Below are 22,265 nucleotides of genomic sequence, written 5' to 3'. Positions count from 1 at the left end.
AAAGCAGTCTCCATTTTGTTTATTCTCAGCTTAGACTGGACCCTGATGAAGATGTGTCTTTCAACAATTCATTTTATATTAATTAGATGTTATAATAATGGATAAAACTAGCATTTAAATGTAAGGATAGCAAAGTTACAGAACAATTATAGAAAGCAAAATAAAAACCAAGAATTCTAAATATCATTTCTAAAACTTACACTAACAAAACATCTTTATTGTTTGTTAAAACTATTTTAGTAATGTAAACCAAACTGTTTTTCTTTAAATCTTCATACATATTTTGGTAGACACAGAGAACTTTATCCACACCTAAGTGAACTTGCATATTTCAATTGAGGCTAAGGTCAACATAATTTTTTGCTTTACGAGCTCTGCAGCTCAAAAGATATTTTCACTTCCTGCCTGAGCAGGGGGTTGGACTAGATCAGGACTTTTCAACCAGTGTTACGCGTACCACCAGTGGTAGTTTGCCACTTGGCAGGTGGTACGCGAAGTGGTAGCGGGGCAGAGAGGAATGAGTTGAAGCGGCAGCAGTGCCACAGAAGCCCAAGGAAGAGATAGCTGGAGCTTCAGGGCTGTCGGGGTTCTGCAGAGGTGCCAGGATCAGTTCTGGGCTCCACCTGATTGGCGTTTCTGGGAAAGGAGAGGATATAAAATGAGGTGGCTTTGGCGGGAAAGGGCCAGCAAGGGGCTGCCCCGCCCTGCTCCCTGGGCATGCGAAGAGGAGGGGCCCAGTGCCAAACATTGCTGCTGACTGTCCCACTGAGAAAGGAAAAAGGTAGGAGAAGCACTTCCCTTTCCCCAGGACACCAGCACTCACGTGCTTTCTGCCTTCTCCGTGCACCCCAAGGGCGGGGCAGAGATGGGAGGGGGGCTCGCTGGCTCCAGGGCTCCCTGTGGATCTAAGGCTGAGCGCGTTCCAGCTTTGATGGCCCCCACTGGTGGATCAGCACCACGCCTGCTCTCTGACCTTACCTCTAAGCCACCAGGCTTCCCTTTCATTGGGACTGGTGCAGGCCGTGATGCAATTAGCGGCACATTGAGAAGAATTTAATTTAATTTAATTTAATAATTTGATTTGTATACCGCCCTTCTCCCAAATACATAATAAAAAAACAGAATACAAAAATTAAAAAGTGATTAAACAACTATGCCCGTAATAATTAATACATATTAAAAATTAAAACTAATTATAAAAAACCCAACCCCATCCCGTCAGACCAGGCCAGCTTGTTCAAAAAAGAAGGTTTTGAGATCGCGCCGGAAGGAGCGAAGGTCGGGGGCCATCCGGAGCTCGACCGGTAAGCGGTTCCATAGGTCTGGCGCGCCCACAGAGAACGCTCTCCCCCTGGGGGCCACCAATCGGCATTCTTTGATCGGAGGCACCCTGAGGAGGCCCTCTCTGTGGGAGCGCACTGGACGGAGGGAAGTTGACGCCGGCCGCAGGTGTTGCCGTACGTAATCCGGACCCATGCCATGAAGAGCTTTGTAAGTCATCACTAACACCTTGAACCTTGAACTTGAAGAAGAAACAAGAACTCCAAAAAACAGCTTTCATTACTTTGCAGCCTGCCATCACAGAAGGTTGAGGGCGCAGGGCTGCAAGGGGTGAGCAACACACATACCCTGCATGCGCTTGTGCACACACAAACATGTGCGTGGGTCTGAGAGAGGTGAGCTGAGCTGAGCCACGCAGAAGCTATGACAGGGGGAAGGGGAATTCTTTGTCCACCACTGCCTGCCTGTTGCCACCTCTGACCAGAGCCTCTGGCAATTTTTTAAAAAAAGGGAGGAAGGGAGGAAAAGTCAGGGAAGGAGGGAGGGAGGGAACTTGCTTGGAAAGGCAACTTAGTTGGAAATGCCCCAGTTCAAAGGAGGTGCATGGAAGAGAAAGGGGGGTGGAGAGAGGAGAGGCTATAAAAGAAGGGAAGAGATGACGATGTAAAAGATTGGGAAAGAAGAGAGGATATAAAAGAAGGGGAGAGAAAGGATATAAAAGGAGAGAAGAGAGGATATAAAAGGGGGAGAGAAATTTGTTAAGAGTTTTGCCTCATTTTATGACTTTTCTTGCCACAGTTGTTAAGTGAATCACTGCAGTTGTTAAATTAGTAACATGGTTGTTAAGTGAATCTGATTTCCCCGCTGACTTTGCTTGTCAGAAGGTTGCAAAAGGGGATCACACAACCCTGAGACACTGTGACCATCATAAATATGAATCGGTTGCCAAGCATCTGAATGTAAATCACAAGACCCTGGGGATGCTGCAACAGTCATAAGTGTGAAAAATGGTCATAAATCACTTTTTTCCAGTGCCATTGTAACTTTGAACAGTCACTAAGCAAACTGTTGTAAGTCAAGGACTACCTGTACTTTATCACTTTTTTCCATTTTTTTCTTTTGATCATCAGGTTTTTGACACCTTGCTATGTTACTGGTGGTACTCGAATATTGCCATATCCTAAAAGTGGTACAATCGGTGAAAAGGTTGAAAAGCCCTGGACTAGATGAACTCCAAGATCCTTTCCAATGTTATTATTATTACTATGCCAGTGTACGTCACTTCCACAGTACTAAATCATCCTCTGACTAAATCATTGTTTTCTTCATTTTGCATACACAAGAATTACCAGTATCTAAAAGCAACTGTGCCTGCATTATTTATTTATTTATTTATTTATTTATTTATTTATTTATTTATTTATTTATTTATTTATTTTTATATACCGCCCTTCTCCCGAGGGACTCGGGGCGGTGTACAGAGTAAGGTAGGTATACAGTTGAACAATAGTAAAAAACAATATTAAAAACATCTGAGACCCCAAGAGCTATCAGGCCAGGCCGGATTGCTGGAACAGGTAAGTTTTTAAGTCGCGCCGGAAGGTGCGGAGGTCGGGGGCCATCCGGATTTCGGTAGGCAAGCAGTTCCAGAGGGTTGGCGCACCCACTGAGAATGCCCTCCCCCTGGGGGCCACCAGCCGACATTCCTTGAGCGGTGGCACCCTGAGGAGGCCCTCTCTGTGGGAGCGCACAGGACGGAGGGGTGTTGACGTTGGCAGAAGGTGCTCCCGTAGGTAGTCCGAACCCATGCCATGTAGGGCTTTGTATGTCATTGTTAGCACCTTGAATTTCACTCGGAAGGCAACCGGAAGCCAGTGCAGCTCACGGAGGAGAGGTGTGATATGGGAGTATCGGGAGGCTCCCAAAAGTGTCCGTGCAGCTGCACTCTGCACCAGTTGAAGCTTCCGAGTGGCTCTCAAGGGCAGCCCCATGTAGAGAGTGTTACAGTAGTCAAGGCGAGAGGTCACAAGTGCATGGGTGACTGTACGTAAGGCATCCAGGTCCAGATAAGGTCGTAGTTGGCGCACCAGTCGAACCCGGGAGAAGGCCCCCCTGGTCACAGCTCCTATGTGATCTTCCAAGGATAGCTGTGAGTCTAGGAGGACACCCAGGTTGCGGGCCTTATCAACAGGGGGTAATAACTCATCCCCGATGTTAAGGGATGGGATGTTCTGAGTATCCTGGTTTGCCGGTATGTACAGCCATTCAATCTTGTCCGGGTTGAGTTGAAGCCTGTTCCTCCCCATCCTTTCCCAGACCGCTTTCAGGCAACGGGACATCACGTCGAGGGCATCACTGATGCTGTTTGGAGTTGAGATGAAAAGCTGGGTGTCATCAGCATACTGATGGTACCCTACTCCAAAACCACGAATGATCTCACCCAGCGGTTTCATGTAGATGTTGAACAGGAGAGGCGAGAGAACCGACCCCTGAGGGACTCCGCAAACGAGAGGCCTCGGAGTCGACCTCTGTCCTCCTGCCAGCACCGACTGCGAGCGACCCAGGAGAAAGGAGGAGAACCACCGCAGAACCGTGCCTCCCACTCCCAGTCCCCTGAGGCGCCGCAGCAAGATACCATGGTCGATGGTATCGAAAGCCGCCGAAAGGTCTAATAAGACTAGGACAGAGGAATGGCCCCTGTCCCGGGCCTTCCAGAGATCATTCATCAGAGCGACCAATGCCGTCTCCGTGCTGTAGCCCGGCCTGAAGCCCGATTGGCACGGGTCTAGATAAACCGCTTCATCCAGGACCTGAGGAAGTTGATGCGCCACCACACTCTCAACAACCTTCGCAAGGAAGCGAAGGTTGGAGACTGGACGAAAGTTATTCAATGAGGTTGGGTCCAAGGTGGGCTTCTTGAGGAGAGGTCTCACCACCGCCTCCTTCAAGGAGGTGGGGAAGTGACCCTCACTCAGAGAAGCAGAGATGACCGCCTGAAACCAGCCTCGTGTCCCCTCTCGAGCTGCATAAGCCAGCCAGGAAGGGCACGGGTCCAGCAAGCATGTGGAGGCGCTCAACCTCCTCATAATCCTGTCCACTTCCTTTGGAGTCACAGGATCAAATTCCTCCCAGATTATGTCGACAAGACTGCCCATGTCCTGTTCCTCCGACTCTGCCCAGTTGGAGTCCAGGCCGGTTCGAATCCGAGCGATTTTATCCAACAGATATTGACCGAATTCCTCGGCTCGACCCTGTAAGGGTTCCTCCCTCACCTCTTGGTTCAGTAGGGAGCGAGTCACTCTGAACAAGGCAGCCGGGCGATTATCTGCGGACACGATGAGTGTGGAAAAGTAATTGGATTTCGCCACCCTTATCGCTGCGAGATAAGACCTGGTGAGGATTCTTAGTTGCAATCGGTCGGATTCGGATCGACTGGATCTCCAACGGCTCTCTAGGCCCCGTCTCCGACGCTTCATCTCCCGGAGCTCCGCGGTGAACCATGGGGCTCGTTGGGATCTGCGCCGGGTCAGGGGGCGCAGGGGTACAACTCGGTCCAGAGCCTCCGTGGCTGCCCTTTCCCAGGCTTCCACTAAGGCGTCCACCGAGCTGTGAGCAGGGAGTGCAGGTGGGTTCCCAAGCGCTGCCTGGAACCTATCAGGGTCCATTAGGCGCCTGGGGCGGTACCATCTGTTTGGCACCGTGCACCCACGGCGGGGGGTGGCAAAGGGGAAGTCTAGCCTCAATGTGCTTAGTTTCACATTAACTGAATTTTGGGTTGTTTTAAATGTGAACTGATATCAATTTACAATAGGCATTACATTGAATACTGAATTATTTAAACTCACACCATAATCACAATTTATCTACATTAATAAAATAAATAAATAATGTATTAAACTTTCTGAAAACTTAAAGAGTTGGATTTTTTTCTTTGTAATTTTGTCCAATTATAGTCAATTCTGTATTTTGATATTTGGACAGCATGAAATAAAATCAAACTGTGATTTATAATTGTGATTAAAAAAAATCAGACCATGTCTCAATATTAAATGGACAGTGATTGCAAAGTTGAAAGATGAGGAATTATAAATAAAATCAAAAACTCTATTGAGCTATCCTCAAAGTGAGAAAAATAAACTGGCTGTAAAACTGGGTAATGGAAGGCATAAGAACAACAGTTATAGGAAGGTGTTATGTTAAAATATGATTGATTTTAGCTAGCAGTCAATACCTGGTAGTTTTTGCATGGTGATATGTAAAAATCACCAAGATTATATTATAGGGAGATTGATGCAAATTTGGTTTGTACAGACAGCTTTAAAACATGAGAAAATAAAGGTACAGTATTGCAAATCTATATATTACTAAAACTCTGATTCCTGTAACCTGTAACTGAGTGAAACAGTGCACCATAGGATAAAACTTTTTGGAGCAGGGGTCCCCAACCCCTGGTCCATGGACCAGTACTGGGCTGCGGCAAGCCAGCAACCAGTCTGCATAAACAAGCAAAGCCCCATCTGTGGGATACAGGTAGCACACAAAACGATGCACTCTCCAGTCCGCGGAAAAACCTCTATGAAACCGGTCCCTGGTGCCCAAAATGTTGGGGACCTGTTTTGGAGGACTTCCGGTTTTGTGCCGTAGCACACTGCCAAGGGATTGCACAGCTCCGCAAAAGTTGGAAAGGATCTTGGAGTTCATAGTCTATATGCTACTAACACCCTCTGCCCTTTAACTGAGTATAACAGTTCATCACGGGGCAACAATTTTTGAACCAGAGTATAGTACCTCAACTGGACTAATTTACAGAATGCATCCAAAATCTGAAATCAATAACTCGTGTGGAAGTGAAATTTGGCAAATTTTATAAAATGTTCTGACATATTAACTGTCATAAAACATTTTCTGTGGTCAGTCCATGGTGTTTGACTGTGCTGTACAGTTTAACATGGGCTATTTTCAAGGCAGATATATCTTTAAATATCTCCCTGAATTCTTAAGCACTTTCCAGTGAAGGTAGTGTTGGAAGAAAAGTCTTCATCATGGTTCATCCAAGTGGGGAATAAACATGGCAACTGCTTTAGGAAGAAGGTTGTAGTTTATTGCAGAGGAAAGCCAGACAGATGGATCCAACAGAAAAAAGGACTGACCACATGTGGGTAGTGGGTTTTTATACCCCCTAAACTCTATTGCTTGGAGTTATTTCCTGTTCCTGTGAGGCTACTTCCTGTGTCATGTATACTGTCCTGCATCCAGGTGTGCCCTTCTAGGAATCTTGCTGTTTGTATATCCCAGCCCCTGCCTTCCTAGGGCTGGGGTATGCAGTGCTTTTTTTGTAAAAGAAAAAGGTGCCGGAACTCACACGTCATAGAACCCACCTTGCCTACCCTACAAGGTTCCATTCAAAAAAGGAATCTAAGAGTTCAGAACAAGAGCTAGCTGCTATATATTGTAGTGTATATGAAACCTAAAGACAATATCAGGCTAGAAATTCTGTATGGCATACATTTTTATTTAAACAGACCATTTTGAAAAAAATACAGCTCAAAAATTCTTATGAAATAGTTAAACATTTATGGTTCCCATCCCTTTCCTCCAGGTTGTTGTGGTAGTTTAAATCCTACAAGTCCTGCCACTATGTCTGGTGATCGTTCTCCTTTGCCATGATATTCCTTATGTAGTACTAAGTATTCCCGGATACTACGCAGAAGACAGAGATAAGTAGCAGCCTGAAAATGTAAGTCATGCTGGGCTTTGCAGAGTTTTTCACTGGTTACCTGGAGTCAGAGAAAAGACATGCATAAGAAATGGCATTGTTTAACTCTAATTTTCAATTCAGATAAATATATTTTTAGCTTACAATAACAAGCCAATATGCGTGTGTCCAATAAAGCTGCCAGAATTTATTAGTGGCAGAACAATGATAGCATATATAAGGAAGCTACTGTTCCACATAGAAAATTAAAACCTAAGAAAATGTTCACTTACATTTTTATTCCATTTTTAATATAACCCTGTCCTAAGGAATAACACAATCCTACCTTAAATGTAAATACTTTCCCCATGTGTTCTGAATTATAATTTCATGTGACCAAGATGGAAGGTAAGTTTTTTTAAAAAAAAATCTTCCAAATTGTCTGAACTAAGCTACTCGCAGTAGCTTTTTCCACTCCACGCAGATGTAACGTTCCAAGTCAGAACTCCACAACGGCAACTCCTCTCTTTGCCTGCAACAATCCTCATTCCACTTGCTATGGCTCTCAGCTGCCATTTTGCATTGCAGGGGTCTCCAAACCTGCCAGTTTTCAGGGTGGCTGGGAAATTCTGGGAGCTGAAGTCCACAAGTGTTAAAAGTTACCAAATTTGGAGACCCCGCTGTATTGCATTATGTCCAAACAATGCAATATGTTTAATATCTTGAAATTCACACCGAACACAATGGGGTGGGGGAGCAGAAGAGGATCTATGAAATGCCTTGAAACCTCTCCACAAGAAACTTGCTACCGTACTCTTCAATAATTTAGCTTTTATCACGAATCAGTACAAAATTACGTTTTAGTTAATAGTTGCATAAAAAACCAGGTGCCTACTATTAGATACCACAGCTTCGCTAGTCCCTAATACTGAACTTGTAAAGCCCAGAGAAAAACGCCGTATTTGAAGGCAAAAGAAGCAAGTCGTTATTAACGCAAAGGTCGGACAGATTTCGAGTATTAGCAGCGGAATATACATACCCGATGGCAGCGGAAAGCTTCCTTCAAGTAACGATGTGCTGCCTTGTTTCTGTAACATACATCGCTCCCTCCTAGAGTATAACGTAGTTCCCTCAGTAAACCGCGGAAAGTGCGCAGCGGCGACCCGAGAGACGCCATTTTGCTTCCGCTATTGGAATGCAATATCCAGCCAATCAGAGAGCTCAAACAAAAAGAAAAGGTCTGGCAGTTTTCAATAGCACGCAGTGTAAACTTGCAAGGCCAACCGGTTCCTTGCAGGTGGTGTTATTTTCATCTTCAGCTTTATAGAAGCGCAATATTTGAGCGGGACGCGAAAATCTCAAACGTGATAGATACCTAATCTTCTGTTCCTGATGTATTGTAACGTAGTTGCTATCAGTTTAGCTATTAGAGCTTCATCTCACCTATTAGTCAGGGATAATGATAAACGGAAAGCGTTAAATAATTCGAATATATCGATGAATTTCAGACCCGTTTGAAAGGAGCAGGAAGGCAAGGGAAGCTTTGAGCCTTTTCGTTCAAAGTAATTCTCTGCTTTATTTGGTCCTTGAAAGGGTTCGTATCGGCCCATTAGAGGAGCTCCTCTCGAAGTCGTATATTCGATGCATCTCCGGGGGCCGCTGTGTAAGTCGTTCCTAACATGCCTAAAAGCGAGATTTCAGTAAACGATTAATATATACTACTGTGTTGATACACATTCTGTAATAGGGAGAATATTGCCTTAAAACGACTAACGCAATACATTTGACACTGAGCTAATTATATGTAGTGTTCCAATTAGAGAAGTATTTTGAAAATACATTTTTCCGCTCAATTATAGGGTGTCATATATAGAAGGAACTTTTCACAGATCATTGCTTTTAGCGAACCCCAGCATTAGCTATTGCCTGGGCGCCACTATGATTTTCACTGTACTTTTGTATTCTGAAGTAAGATTTTGGTGTGGATCAGCAACTTCTTAGGAAAAGAAAAAGAACATAAGGTCAAAAGTAAAACCACCCCAGATGGGACTCGAACCCACAATCCCTGGCTTAGGAGGCCAATGCCTTATCCATTAGGCCACTGGGGCTAGTGCAAGCCAACTTCTTCCAATCATCTAGTTAACATCACTATCCTTTGAAGATTGGTCCCACCCCTTCCGACCATGTTATATATTCATGGTTAGTAACCTTTAGCTTTGTCAAATCATAGATATTTAGGTGATGCACAGTACACCATAAGACCCATATGGAACTGGATTCAAAAGCTTTCTAACAAAGCACCTGCATCTTCTGCTTTCACAGTGGATATTAGAGCAGAATATTAACTTGTCAATTTTGTTCAGGTACCGATTTGCATATAAGTAGGAATACACGTTCGAGGAAGAATTGTAATAATGTTTCTTTGTTTCATTTATAAATGCATTTCAGAAATGTCCTAATATATTTGTTGCATTTGAACATTTACCTAGTAGCACCAACACTTTCTTAAGCATGGTATATAGTCTATCTTCTGTCCAAGTTTTCAACATCTGATTTTTTATATGTAATTGAAGTGCAAACATTCCTAATATTCCAGCAATTTCCCCCATAACAAGCCTGTGAGATGAATTGGTTTGAGAGAAACTGACTATACTGTTTTTCCTCTTCCTCGTAGATGTCCCTCCCCCCAAAAAAACTTCTGAATTGGTCCATAGCAGTACAAGAGCCAGAAGTTTACATGCATTCTTCTAGTTAATACTGCAAAAAGGTAGTGATACAAGTTATGCTGCCTCCTACAGCCAAGTGTTAATGTGCTTCAGTCACAATGCCCATGAGTCATAGTTCTTAAAGATTTAATGTATGATTAGTTTATTTATTTATTTATTTATTTTTGGGACTTATATGCCGCCCTATCTCCCACACAGGGCGGCTAACAACAATAAAAACAATACAAAAGTTAAAAGAGATTAAATAAACAGCCCCAAAATAAATTAACTAAACAATTTAAAAATTAAAACATTTTAAAAAACCCGTCATCAATCCAGGTCAGCCTGATGAAAAAGGAAAGGAGGAGTTGGTTCCACAGGGCTGGCGCTCCCACAGAGAAGGCCCTCCCCCTGGGGGTCGCCAGCCGACATTGTCTAGCCGACGGCACCCTGAGGAGGCCCTCTCTGTGTGAGCGCACTGGGCGATGGGAAGTTGTCCCCGGCAGCAGACGGTCCTGCAAATATCCCGGGCCTAGGCCATGTAGGGCTTTAAAGGTAAGTACCAGCACCTTAAATCTCACCCGGAAGACAACCGGCAACCAATGCAGCTCACGCAGGAGGGGTGTATTATGGGAGTATCGGGATGGTCCCACCACAACCCGCGCGGCCGCATTCTGCACCAGCTGGAGCCTCTGGGTGGTCTTCAAGGGCAGCCCCATGTAGAGAGCATTGCAGTAATCTATCCGAGAGGTAACGAGTGCATGAGTGACCATACGTAGGGCATCTCAGTCCAGATAGGGGCGCAACTGTGCCTTCTCTAGCTTTCTTTCTCCAGCTGGAAAAAACACCACCAATTGTTCTCCCTAATGAATGGCAGAGCAGAGTTGGGGGATCCCGAGTATACATGTGCAAGATTGAAACCAAATGTTTAATTTTCAGTGAAATGTGTAAATCAACATGGAATTGAGGTTTTCGCACAGGAATGCTAGGCCTTCAATGGACTGAAGTTCCCTTGTTCAAAAATCGTCTGCCTGACAGAGTGGTGGGGCAGGAAATGGCACAAAGTGGCATGAGAGCAAGGTGACAAAATTCTTTCTCATCCCTACATCTGTCACCTGAGATGTGATGGTTTTTGTTTTTTCAGGGGAATGCTGATCTGAAAGGTGCAAGCTGAGCAATCGGTCTAATAGAACAGGATTGAGCTTGCAGGCAACTGATAGATCTCTCTCCTGCATCTTACTGTCCTGTGTATTGTTAATCATGTGGCAATGATTAAACAGAAAGCAGGATGCTCCCAGAGTGTAACATATTTAAAAATATCTGGAAAAAGTAATAGAACCCTCAACGATTATTTTCAATTTATAATCAAATTATTTCCTAGGTTGCCAAGGCAAGAACCTTTTCAGTCTTTCACAGCTTCAGTTGGTTAAGAGGTTAACTGATAAGTGAAGGATGTCCAGGTGGTCAGCATGCAAATCTCTCTGAACATAATTACAAGGAATATACTTTTAATTTTTGACAGAGGAATGCCAAGTCATCCTAGACTGCTGTTCTTATATACCAAGGGTGTCAAACTCAATTTCACTGAGGGCCGCATCAGCATTGCAGTTGCCCTCAGGGGGCTGGGTGGGTATGGCCAGGGTGGGCGTGGCCTACTGGGTGGGCGTGGCTAGAGTGCGTATGGCCTACTGGGTGGGCGTAGCCAGCTCTACAATGTTCGCATGAAGGGTGCCTATGGGGGCCTGGGCAGGAGTGGGACAGATATGAGGGAGGGTCTCTGGGCCAGGGCCAAGGCAGTGGGGGCCGTTCCCTCACTGTTTCCAGGATGGCTTCGCGGGCCGCATGAAACCACTTCGTGGGCCGGATCTGGCCCCCGGGCCTTGTGTTTGACATGTCTGTTATATACTAAACTATTTTGACAGGGTGCGAGTGTGTGCGTCAGTGTGTGTGTTCCGGAAAGTTACTCACTCTCAAACTAAATTAACCAAACTGCCAGTAACCTTCTCAGATTTTTTCGTTTATGGGAGTGCTAAAAAGATATTTTCTTCTTCAAAGATTGCATTGCCTAACTGACCCTTTCTAGTGAAACAACAGGCAAGTAGATGTCTCTGTAAAGCCAAAAAAGGAATTGCTTGCAGCCAAAGCCAAAATGGCCAGAGCACAGTCCCTGCAATTGGAGAAGACGGAATGATCACAGAAGCCCCAAGTGGTCAACAGGGAGTTGGGAGAAGATGAAACACTTTAATAGTGGAGCAGCTAGAGAGAACTTTTGGTTGCCTCTAAGTGGACTGGAGATGAGATAGAGATGGCATTATGAAGTCATGCCTATTAAAAAGAAAGTTACCCATTAGGTTAACAACTATGAAGTCACAAGAGTGTGATCCAATGGGAAGATCAGCTGTATTTAAAATTATGGCTCTACCAAAATGAATATACTTATTTAAAAACGTTCTTGTGCAAATTCTTGGTAATATAAATTATTGGTAAAAATTAAAGAAATTTTCTTTTCAGACCTCAGAATCTTGTACTAACTTATTTAATATGCCCTCATATCCTGACATTTAATTAGTACAGTATTTTACTTTATAAACTCAAACAGCACTCAATACATCATGATTTCTTAAATACAAGAGAATCCTATAAAACACTAGATATATAGGGAAATGGGTATAAAAAACCAGTTAATGTTTTATCCTTTTTAAAGGGAAGAAAATACATAGATTTAGAAACTATAATTGCTCCATTACTCCCAGGATATCCAGATTAGTGTATTCATTATGTCATATACGTACAAGGTACATAGGGTACCATTATGTGATATATGTACTCAAGGTACACAGAACAGAATGGTGAGAATTTACATAGAAATTTTATATCAGATATCTCTAAATACTATTTTTAGTTATACTGGCTGCCAATCTAAGAGTAAGTATATTCACAGTTCATCTATTCTTACATTCCTAGCAAAGAATCTATTCAATATTCCTTGAGAGGTGCTGTCAGAAACTTTTTCAGCTATCATTAGAAGCTACAAGACATAGATTTGTTTGTTCGCACTTACCTATTTTCCACTATCCATGAGCAATTGATTAGTCATCATAGGGTGTGGCTCTTTTTTTTTTACTGTTGTGAATTTGTTTTGGTTATTTTAAAAACAAATTATATCCATTTCTGCTGTAGAATTGTTTAATTACGCTTCTGAAAAATAAGCATGTCTATTTTCTAGGTATCTCGCATGTTACCAAATTAAGATATGCAAAAGAGTTTGTAGTAACATATACCAGCCACACAATGTATATGTACATTCCTCTTTATTTAATACAGCACAGACACATGGCACATACAAAAGAAAAACACTCATGAAACTCCTGCCACATTTAAAGACAGGCACATCTACTCTCAGTTTGAACACTGAAACTGAGTACTTCTCATCAAATATCTGCTAGTTAACTATAGATGGATCCTCAGATAAAGCCTCCAGCCAAAATAATAATAATCCACACCCTGTTTGAAAAAGTGAAATTGAGACAGTAATTTCTGAATTATAGAAGCAGGTAAAATCACTCTTCTAGAAAACTCAATTCATGAGTTTTTGGAGCAAATATATTCTATTCACCATTTTAGTTTTCAGGCCCATGGTATAATAAAATGTACTAAGAGGAAAGTGTTTATTTCCCAGTAAATTTAATTGTATTTTGAAACTGGAAAGGACCTGAATATACATTCAGCACTGGCATAGGCTTTTTGTGGCAGCAGTTTCCCCTTTTCTGTACTCCAGTTTTACATGGAAAGTAAGTAGGCAACCAGGTCTTCTGATAAAGAGCCTAACATACTTTAAAACAGGTATTTATAAAAAGGAGAATGAAAGGGTTATTTACAAAATTCATGGCTGGTGCAATACATCTTTTAAGACACACTATGTTACAATCTTTGGGGGTCCTGAGATTATTATGGAAAAAAAAATTTCAAATATTGTGTTTGGAATCATTGAAACAGGAAAAAAAAGATCAATTCATTCTTTTAAATCTTTCAGGTTGGTAGAACACATTTCTGTAAAAAGGAAGTCAAAAAGCAGTTGGCACAAGTAACTAAATGTGTATAATTATACAAGCCCTCTTACTGAGAGCAGCTACATATTTGTTGCATGGAAAAAATGTGACGAGGAAAAATATTCTTTCCAGATGGCTCAAACCTTCCACTAATTTTAGAAATACTCAGGTTCAAAGATAGAGCCAAGCTATACACAGAACAGAATAACTGCTTCAGATATGTTTACCAGGCATGGATAATTTTAGCACAACTGCTTGATAAAAATAGGTACCTTAAAGAAGTCCATAGAAAAATCTATAACTGTATTCCATAAGTATCAGTGGATGAATTTTGTCAATTAATAAGGAAGTCTCCTTGTTTTTTATGGCTAACCATATTTTTTTAAAGGTTTTTTTGCTGAATATTGAGAAAGTATTCAGAAATATTGTTTCCACCAGGAGAAAAATACTAAAATAGAATTTCTAGAATTTTTTAATTTGAAAACTGCACTATTAGAATCAATTTATGAAAAGCATGTTCTTTTCTAGAATGACAAGTTCAGTGCAATGCTTTAAATTTATAACCACATCAATGTCCAACTGCAGAATTTATCTTACAACTCAGAAAATCCTAACATGTTTTTAATTTTAAATAGTGATACCTAGGTACTGAATATGATTAAAACGTGTTTGAGAGATGGATCCAATAAGTAACACTGCTCAGCAATTTAAATTAAAATTATTTTAAGTAAATGTTCTTGACTGAAAATACATGCAAAAAAGTGCACCAGCTTCCATAACATGATGTTTAAACCTCTGGTTTCCTCAATCCATTGCTGAAAGGTGCCAAAGAAGGAAGAAAAAAAATTTAGATCACTTCTCCAAAGAAGAATCTATATGGATGGAGTTCTAATTAACTAATTAGCCTCTTTGTACAGGTGAAATATTTATTTATTTACTTACAGATTTACTAATTTCAAATGGGAGATTGTTCTCTATTCCATATATGCATGTTTGATTATAGTTAGTAAAAGGATAGCACCATCAGATTTTAAAAATTTCTTAGTCTCTCAGAACCCTATCATTGTACTAGTGAAAATGTTCCTGCTATTTAAATTTAAATTTCACTTTTACAAAAATATTTTCATAATACACACATTCAAAAAGCTTTGTCATGTTTCTTTGGGTAGATATTAACAATAGCCAGGGGAAAATATCTGCCATACTAAACATGGAATTTTAGTAGTTTTACTAACTACTAAAATCAAACAAAAGCATTACAGAGAAAGGCAGTGCTGAAAATAAAATGGTACTGTACTAAAGCCCAACCATCTTTAAGGTCTGAGAGCCTTACCTACAATCTTTATTTTAAATTAGCTGGCTTTTCCAACTATTCTAATGTGTGACGAGACAATTAAATATTTTCCCTTTTACCACACCAAATTAAAATGTATTGTAAAAGGCAAAATTTTGTAACAGAAAATGTACATTACTTATATTGTTTCAGGAGCACTGCAAAGATTAAAGATTATAATTGGGTTACAAAGCTCCAGAAATGTGTTTGTTACATAGAACAAATATTTCATTGTATAAAAATTGCCCCAGATGAAAGTGATGAGAATCCTAATTTTCTGACATGGCTGAAGAAAATATAATTCAATTAAAAGAGCAATTGGTAAATATCTACATATGGTGATGGATTTAAATTTAGATAACTGCAAGAGGGCTGGCAGAAGAGTTGTTTGCAGAAGGTTCTTCTAGGTCAGACATGTCAAACTCGTGACGTCATGTGACGTCGCGCAACATATCAGAGCCTTTTCGCCATTGCTGGCAATGGGGTGGGCACGGCTTCCGGATGATGCGTCTGGCCCGCGGGCCGGCAGTTTGACACCCCTGTTCTAAGTCATCAGGTATCCTTTCCTCATTTCTCCATATTACAGTTTATCCTGACCTATATTATTTCTGTTATCTGAAATGACTGTTATGGAGGCATTCAATTCTGCCAGTCATCTTCCAGGTGCTTAAATCTAGATCAAATTCATATCTAAATGGATAATTCTAAGTGATCTCTTCAAGTGTCAACATAATTCTCCAACTTCTAAAAATTGTTAAAAGGTATAATAAAAAAACCCTAAGCAATAGTGTCCTGAGAAATGCATTCAGAAAATAATTCTAAAAAATTAGGAACAAATGGTTCAAAATTGTAAAAACTCAATTCTGAAAACCAAATATATAGTTTACAATAAACTTCAGCATGACAACTGATCCCTTTCTTCCTAGTAAGAATTTTCTTGCTATAAGGAAGTTTCTTTAGACTCTTGGAGGAAATTCAACCTCCTCTCTTATCAATCACTGCAATTAGAAACATGTTTACAAATTACATAAAATACTTTATATTCCTCAATCATACCAAATTGCTTTACCTGAACAAAAGATAATACTTTAATTTCCAGCAGTATTCAATATTATTTGAGTATTCAACCATCCATTCAGAATTGATTTGAAAGAGAAATGCAACTTATATTTTGTTTCAAAGATCAGTGGAACCTTAGTAATATAGTTTTAAAAAGTTAAAAGTTTTACAAATATAATAAAAAAAATTAAATGTATGATTACTTATTTTGATTGGTAGGTTGCATTCATACATTTGTCACAGTTCTTTGTAACAGATTTTGTAAAAAACAAAACAAAACCACAGTGAAATCTTGCTATGATTCTTTGCTTAAAAGTATACTGCTATTCTTTGATTTAGCCAATTTGTTACTTAAAGAAATTTTTTGTTTTACAATATGTAAAGATATGTATCTGAGCAATGCAAAGAAGCTCTCACTGTATTTGGTGGATGGAAAACTAAACTTTTAATTTAGAAGATTGAATCAGTGTCACCCATCAACAGGCAGCTTCCTAGGGTGAAGCAGTAGGCTTCTTAGGCAGCAGAGATAGGCCATATGAAAATATTTTTATTGAAGAAATATAAAATATTTTATTACCTACTAGTCTGTAACCATTCAAATATAATTTATTTATAACATTTTTAATGTGAAGAAATATTCTGCTCTTTCTCTGTTACAGGGAAAAATGCCAAATTTTAGAATGTTCAGTTTAGTATTATAATTTCCAGACTGCTATTTTAAATTACAATCTGAAACTCCAGTGGAAATGGCTTAGTGTACTACAAACCACTTCATTACAGTTGCTCAAATACACTGTTTATAAATTGTGCCAAAGTTCACTTTCAGAAGTAAACATTAATGCTACAAAAACAGATTCAACATAAGAAAAATAGTGCTGTGTGCAAAGAACAAGCACATAGAATAACAGTTATGCAACAGCAGCTATAACATTACACATACTGAACACTAATTACAGAAGGGTAAAAGTTATTTTAACAACATAAAGTCACTTGGGCAGGATCAAGGACTTTCCAAATATCTCCAAACACTTCTGAATATACTTTATGGGGATAAGAGGGAACAAAAAGAAAAGGCACTTAACCAAAAGCCTGAATCAAGTAAGTTGGAGGATTAACTCCATTCAGCGATAGAACTAAAGTATATATATAAAAAAACCTAAAGGTCATACAATTATAATTGCATAAACATTTTATGATATCTATTATTTTAATCTTGGTGTTAACTTTTTGGGAAATAAAAAGTGTTCTGTGTCCTCCAACATAACAAGATACTTAGGTTAAAAAAAACTTTTCAAAATTTCACATGATTTTTTTTCCTGCACTACTATTCTGAAAAGTTCAAAAATAAAGACTAATAATTATATCATTTGTCAACATTCCAAAAAACTAACATCCTAATTTTTTTCTGGGCAAACAGTTCTAAAAATCACTGTGTAAACTAGATTTAAATGTATTTATAAATATAATCAAAATATTTTAATGAATGTAGCAGCAAACATAGTAAATAACTGAGTCCTAACAAACTATCATCTGATTATGATTCAATGCAACTGATAGTAACCTGGGATTTGTGAATTATTTTTATAACTGCTTTGGATCAAATGGAGAGGTTAAATGGAGGTTGGATTAGTCAGCTAAGAGTTTGAAGAAGTATACCATGATTACCTGCCCCATTCAGAATCTATTGAATAAATTAAACCCTAATTTCATGGAAACAGATGTCAAACCCACAGCACCCACACCTGAGATTTTGACTCAACATTCCCATCTGTCTTGCTGGAGACAAGACAATGTAAAAGGCTGAAAAAGGAATGATTTTAAGCCATCAAATATTACCTTGGGGATGGAAGTATGCATTGTTAAGACATTTCTTTGTTCATGTTTTCCATACTTCATAAAGATCCAAGATAACCTAAGGAATTGCTAACTGTTCCCATTGGGACAAGAAACACATGATTTAAATGATTCTGAAATTCAAAACCTGTATGTCAAAATTATTGCTTATATTTGAGGCTCAGTGTAAGATCACTATTTTAGCCCTAAGTCTCAAATAATTTAAATTCAGAAATGAAAGTTTTACCTTTTATTGCTTGTGAATACTGAACAGGTTCAACATAAGAACTATATAACTCTCCAAATACATTTTAAAACAAACTAGGCTGTTGAAAATATCTAAATTAAAAATCGCTGTGCAGGAAGTATACCTCACTTGCATTGTAATAGTACTGATATTCTATTTGCTCTTTTCAGTTCTGATTATCTTCTTCATGTCCTTATGTCCATTGTAGAGAAGCTCATGGAGTTATCATTTAGATATATTCTAATCACAAAGATCTTGTTTTATTGAGAACATCAAGAGCAATTGTCTTCTATCACTTCTTTCATGGCATTATGTCTCCAGATACTCCAGTGTACTATTAAGCTCAAAAGAGCTGAACTCTCTTCATATATTTAGCAAAACAAAGAGGCCCCAATTGCCATGTAATAAGAATCATAAATTCAAATCAATTAATGTGCTTTCATTAAATTCTACATTAGAAATATTGAAGAGCAACAAGAAAGCCACTTGCGTTATTTGGTTTTATGAGAAAACTTTCACTCTTTTTTAACATAAACATAAACCGCTTTCTGCCACCAAATTCCTATTTAAAAATGGTTTTACCTTTCACACTTTCCATCGTTGTATATCAATGATAGAAATTTAAACTAAATTTAAAAGTTAATAACTACTTAATATTTAGTTTTCATAATGTAATATGGAATGTCAGGGTCTCAGTATGCCTCTTTTAAGAGAATTTTATTTTTATGGTATTTTAAAACCATTGTTTCAAATATAATTTTATTATCTTAAGTCTTTTCTTCCAAATGTATTTTTTATTTATATGTACGTGTGTGTGTGTGTGTACATGCATAAATACACAGATTTGAAGTTGCCAAAAGGAAACAACTTATACAACAGTAGGTCTTATTTGGCTATTTGTAGGATATGCTCATGGAGAATATTTTGCTTACCTTTGAAATGAAGGTAAATCAAGCAAGAGAATAAAATTAACCAATTAATATTGAAGGAAGAAGAAACAAATAAATGCTTTGGAGATGTAAAAAAATATTTTGAACTAAACACTTTGTAGTTTCTTCTACCAAACTATCAAACAGTTATCCTTTTTAAAAGCCCTTTGTTTACCTTCTATTCAAGATTGATTTGACTCTATTTTTAATCCATATTTTGTGCAAGTTTTTTAAAAAATAGGGTCAACCCAACATTCAGTTTCTATGTTTATATTATATATTATTTAAATATACACTTTTACAAATATGATAAGTAGTAATCTCAATCAGTAAGATTAGCTACCTTGCTTTGTAAGATGAAATAACATGTCTTTGTAAACTTGATAACTAAATACATATCTGTCACAAAACAGCAGAAGAGTTATCTTGGCCACCATACAGTAAAACTATATGCACATAAGAAGTAGAATTCTATAGGAAGCCACAGATACCATATTACTGAGTTTCATACTATAGCAATTAATGCTACTCAATAGATACAGCTAGTTGTCTTTTTAAAATATGGTTTCTCTTTAGAGCAGCGCAAGAGATTGCAGTTGGAATCAAATAAGCCTCCAGCTAAACATGCTGGCATATGTACATACTTTTGCTGGATGATGACCATATCGCCAGGAATGTTTAAAAACCAACTCTTACTAAAAATAAAATATCAGATTTAAATTAAAGAAAAGGCTTTAGTTTGGGGATTAAACTATGATTTCTAGACTTGACCACCACTGAAACTTTTACAACATAATGTGACAATGTTTTGACTTTTTCTCCCAGAATTACATCCTGAAATACATTTCTTCTGCATTAATTAATGAGTGCAATACAAAGCAGTTCCTACATTTCTTTCCTAGACTCTAACATATTGGTTTCAAAATGAAAGCCAGCCTACAAGTTGTATGTTCAAGCAACAACAAATCAAGTATCTCCCAGTTTAGCAGGTTTAAAGAATACTGGGAATAAGAATGTTAAAGCCTAAACAGAAGGCACCTCAACTATACTCTTTGGAGAGAGCTTTGAACATTTCTGATAAAAGGTCTTACTTAAAAGCTGTAAGAAATCAGTACAGCACATATCTTCTCAAAGCCAATAGAAGAGGAAGAAGAATCTGAGACTATCTTCACAAAGGAGAGAAATGGAATATTTCTACATTCTATTAATATATGAAAAATAAGGCAACTCTGAAATGGTTCAGCAAATCTAAGTGATAAAATAAACCTTCTGCCAAAGGTACTGAAAATAAAGGTATGCTCTGATAAAGCCAATTCATGCTAATCTTATATCTGAATATTTGATACTAAAAGGAAGATTTTAAGTTCCACTGAAATGTGTGTGATTACAAAACACCCTCCATTTTTAAAATCTTTATCTGAAATAGAAAATTCTCTGCCCTAATCAGTTACAGTATCTAGGGAAAATATTACCCAAGACAAATTATGTATAATCTTCAGGCTCTTCAAAGAGCAAACAAGCAGCCTTGATTTTGGGTAGAGAAAATGCGTACTTCCTTTATGCTGATATAAACACTTTTTCTCCTCTATACTTCACCTTATTCAAACTCGCAGAGAACGTTTCTAACTGCTATAGCTTGTAGACTTCCCTGGGGCCTCCACATGGCTGAACTGAATGGATGGCCTTACTTGCATGGTGAATACAGATGTCTATTTTAGTTTCCTTTGACAGTTCCTTTACCAGACATCAGCCTGTAAAAAGGCTTGAGTTGCTGTAGGTTTGACAACTGAACCTGTGTGGCCAACCCTTTCTGAGACAATTGGGATAAAAGGCTTTGAGAACTGTCCTGAAAACAAAATCAAACTATGAGTTTTTTATAAGAACACTTTCCTCCTTTTTCTTCTCTCTTTGATCAAGTATTTTTTTTGTCCTCACCACAGTGCTTAGGATCAGAATATGTAAACATTGACAGAAACAGCAGCTCTGTGTCCATGTAAGCATTTTCCCAACTGGTCATTCTCCATCAGCAAAGTAGAACCACATTTACTCCCTTACTTAGCAGGACATCACTGCGTTTTCCTCTGTAACTTAGCATCCACTTTGCTTTGGCCATCTAGAATTGAGGATGAAAAAGAGAAACCAATTCATAAAAAAGAAATGATGATTTATTAAATTTCTCTACCAGTGCAATCATACGATTTTTGGTGGTACACAGATATAGAAAATAAACATCCTTGGTTAAAAAAAGCCTGTATAAACAAGCAAACACACAGATAGCCACAATCAATCAACAGTCAAGCTAAATTGAAGAAACATTTAAAAGATCCCATGATAGTATCATCTTAATACTTAAGTTAATTCACTTTTGAAAGCTTAATACCAAAGTAAATCTAGCTTTCATGGGAAGCCTATTTCATAATGTGGAGGTCATGAAAAAGAAACAACTTCTCCTAGCTTCATTCCCCCCAACTTCATAAAGATAAAGAATTGCAAGCAATTTTTCCCAGAATGTACATGTTATGTAGGCCAACTCTATCTGAAGGAAATGTTTCTTAAGGTAACTTGGTGTTAAGCCAAGTTAAGCTTTATAGATTAAAAAAGTACCTTAAATTGTACCTAGAAACTTACAGGAAATTAAAATAGGTCCACAACACAGGTTTCTGGCTTCTATTGCCAGTTAACAGGCAGATTGCTGCCTTTTTCAAAGTGATTTTTAGAGGCAGTCTCATATAAAGTACCTGTCTGTTCTTTAGGGTAGATCAGGCTCAAAAATTAATGTCAAGCAAGTATTACTCTTACTGTAACAGCTATAGTAAAAAAATCTTGCAAATCTGATCCGCTTCCTCCTCCCCTCTATCTCTATGAGAACTAGGGAGGGGGGATTTTTTTCCCCTCACATTACTTTCTTCACCTGAGCTCAACATATTTTTATCTGATCCTTGCCTTCCTAACATTCCTGATCTTTGAGGCCTTTCCCACTTCCAACTAACAGTTCTTTGCAGGAGTTTAACCAAGCATTGATGACATCATGAGTTAACATTGTGAAACTCTTCCAGGCAATTGACACACTGTAGTCCCCATTTCTCACCCATGAGTCCAAGAGAACCCCCGAGTCACAGATCTGCTGTCTCTCA

The 22,265-nt window shown here is 39.0% G+C and overlaps 2 protein-coding genes across 6 annotated transcripts in view; both read right to left on the bottom strand.

Moving 5' to 3' along the window:
* LOC308669648 (putative RNA-binding protein Luc7-like 2) overlaps positions 1–8,154 on the bottom strand; it is a 56,542-nt gene extending 48,388 nt beyond the window's left edge. Inside the window, exons 1-2 of the mRNA XM_081330480.1 lie at positions 8,016–8,154; positions 6,938–7,058 (exon numbers count right to left, since the gene is read on the bottom strand). Of these exons, the coding sequence (XP_081186606.1) occupies positions 6,938–7,058; positions 8,016–8,153 (259 nt within the window). The 5' untranslated portion in view covers position 8,154. The remainder of the gene's footprint in view (positions 1–6,937; positions 7,059–8,015) is intronic.
* Positions 8,155–8,346: 192 nt separating this feature from the next.
* Positions 8,347–22,265, bottom strand: part of UBN2 (ubinuclein 2) — a gene marked incomplete at its 5' end in the record, with an annotated part of 84,840 nt that continues 70,921 nt past the window's right edge. For 2 of the 5 annotated variants that reach the window (XM_081330467.1, XM_081330470.1), the window contains one exon: positions 12,976–21,244. Coding sequence is in view for 3 of the 5 variants with exons in the window: in XM_081330470.1 (XP_081186596.1) it covers positions 21,198–21,244 (47 nt within the window). Of the gene's footprint in view, positions 8,420–8,523; positions 8,660–12,975; positions 21,245–22,265 lie in introns of those variants that run through there. The other 3 variants (XM_081330472.1, XM_081330471.1, XM_081330469.1) reach the window with 3 other exon arrangements.

The sequence above is a fragment of the Vipera berus genome (assembly GCF_964194415.1).
Source record: "Vipera berus genome assembly, chromosome: 6".
Taxonomy (NCBI): domain Eukaryota; kingdom Metazoa; phylum Chordata; class Lepidosauria; order Squamata; family Viperidae; genus Vipera; species Vipera berus.
Note: the sequence above shows the minus strand (reverse complement) of the source record. Positions and strands in the feature narration are given on the sequence as shown.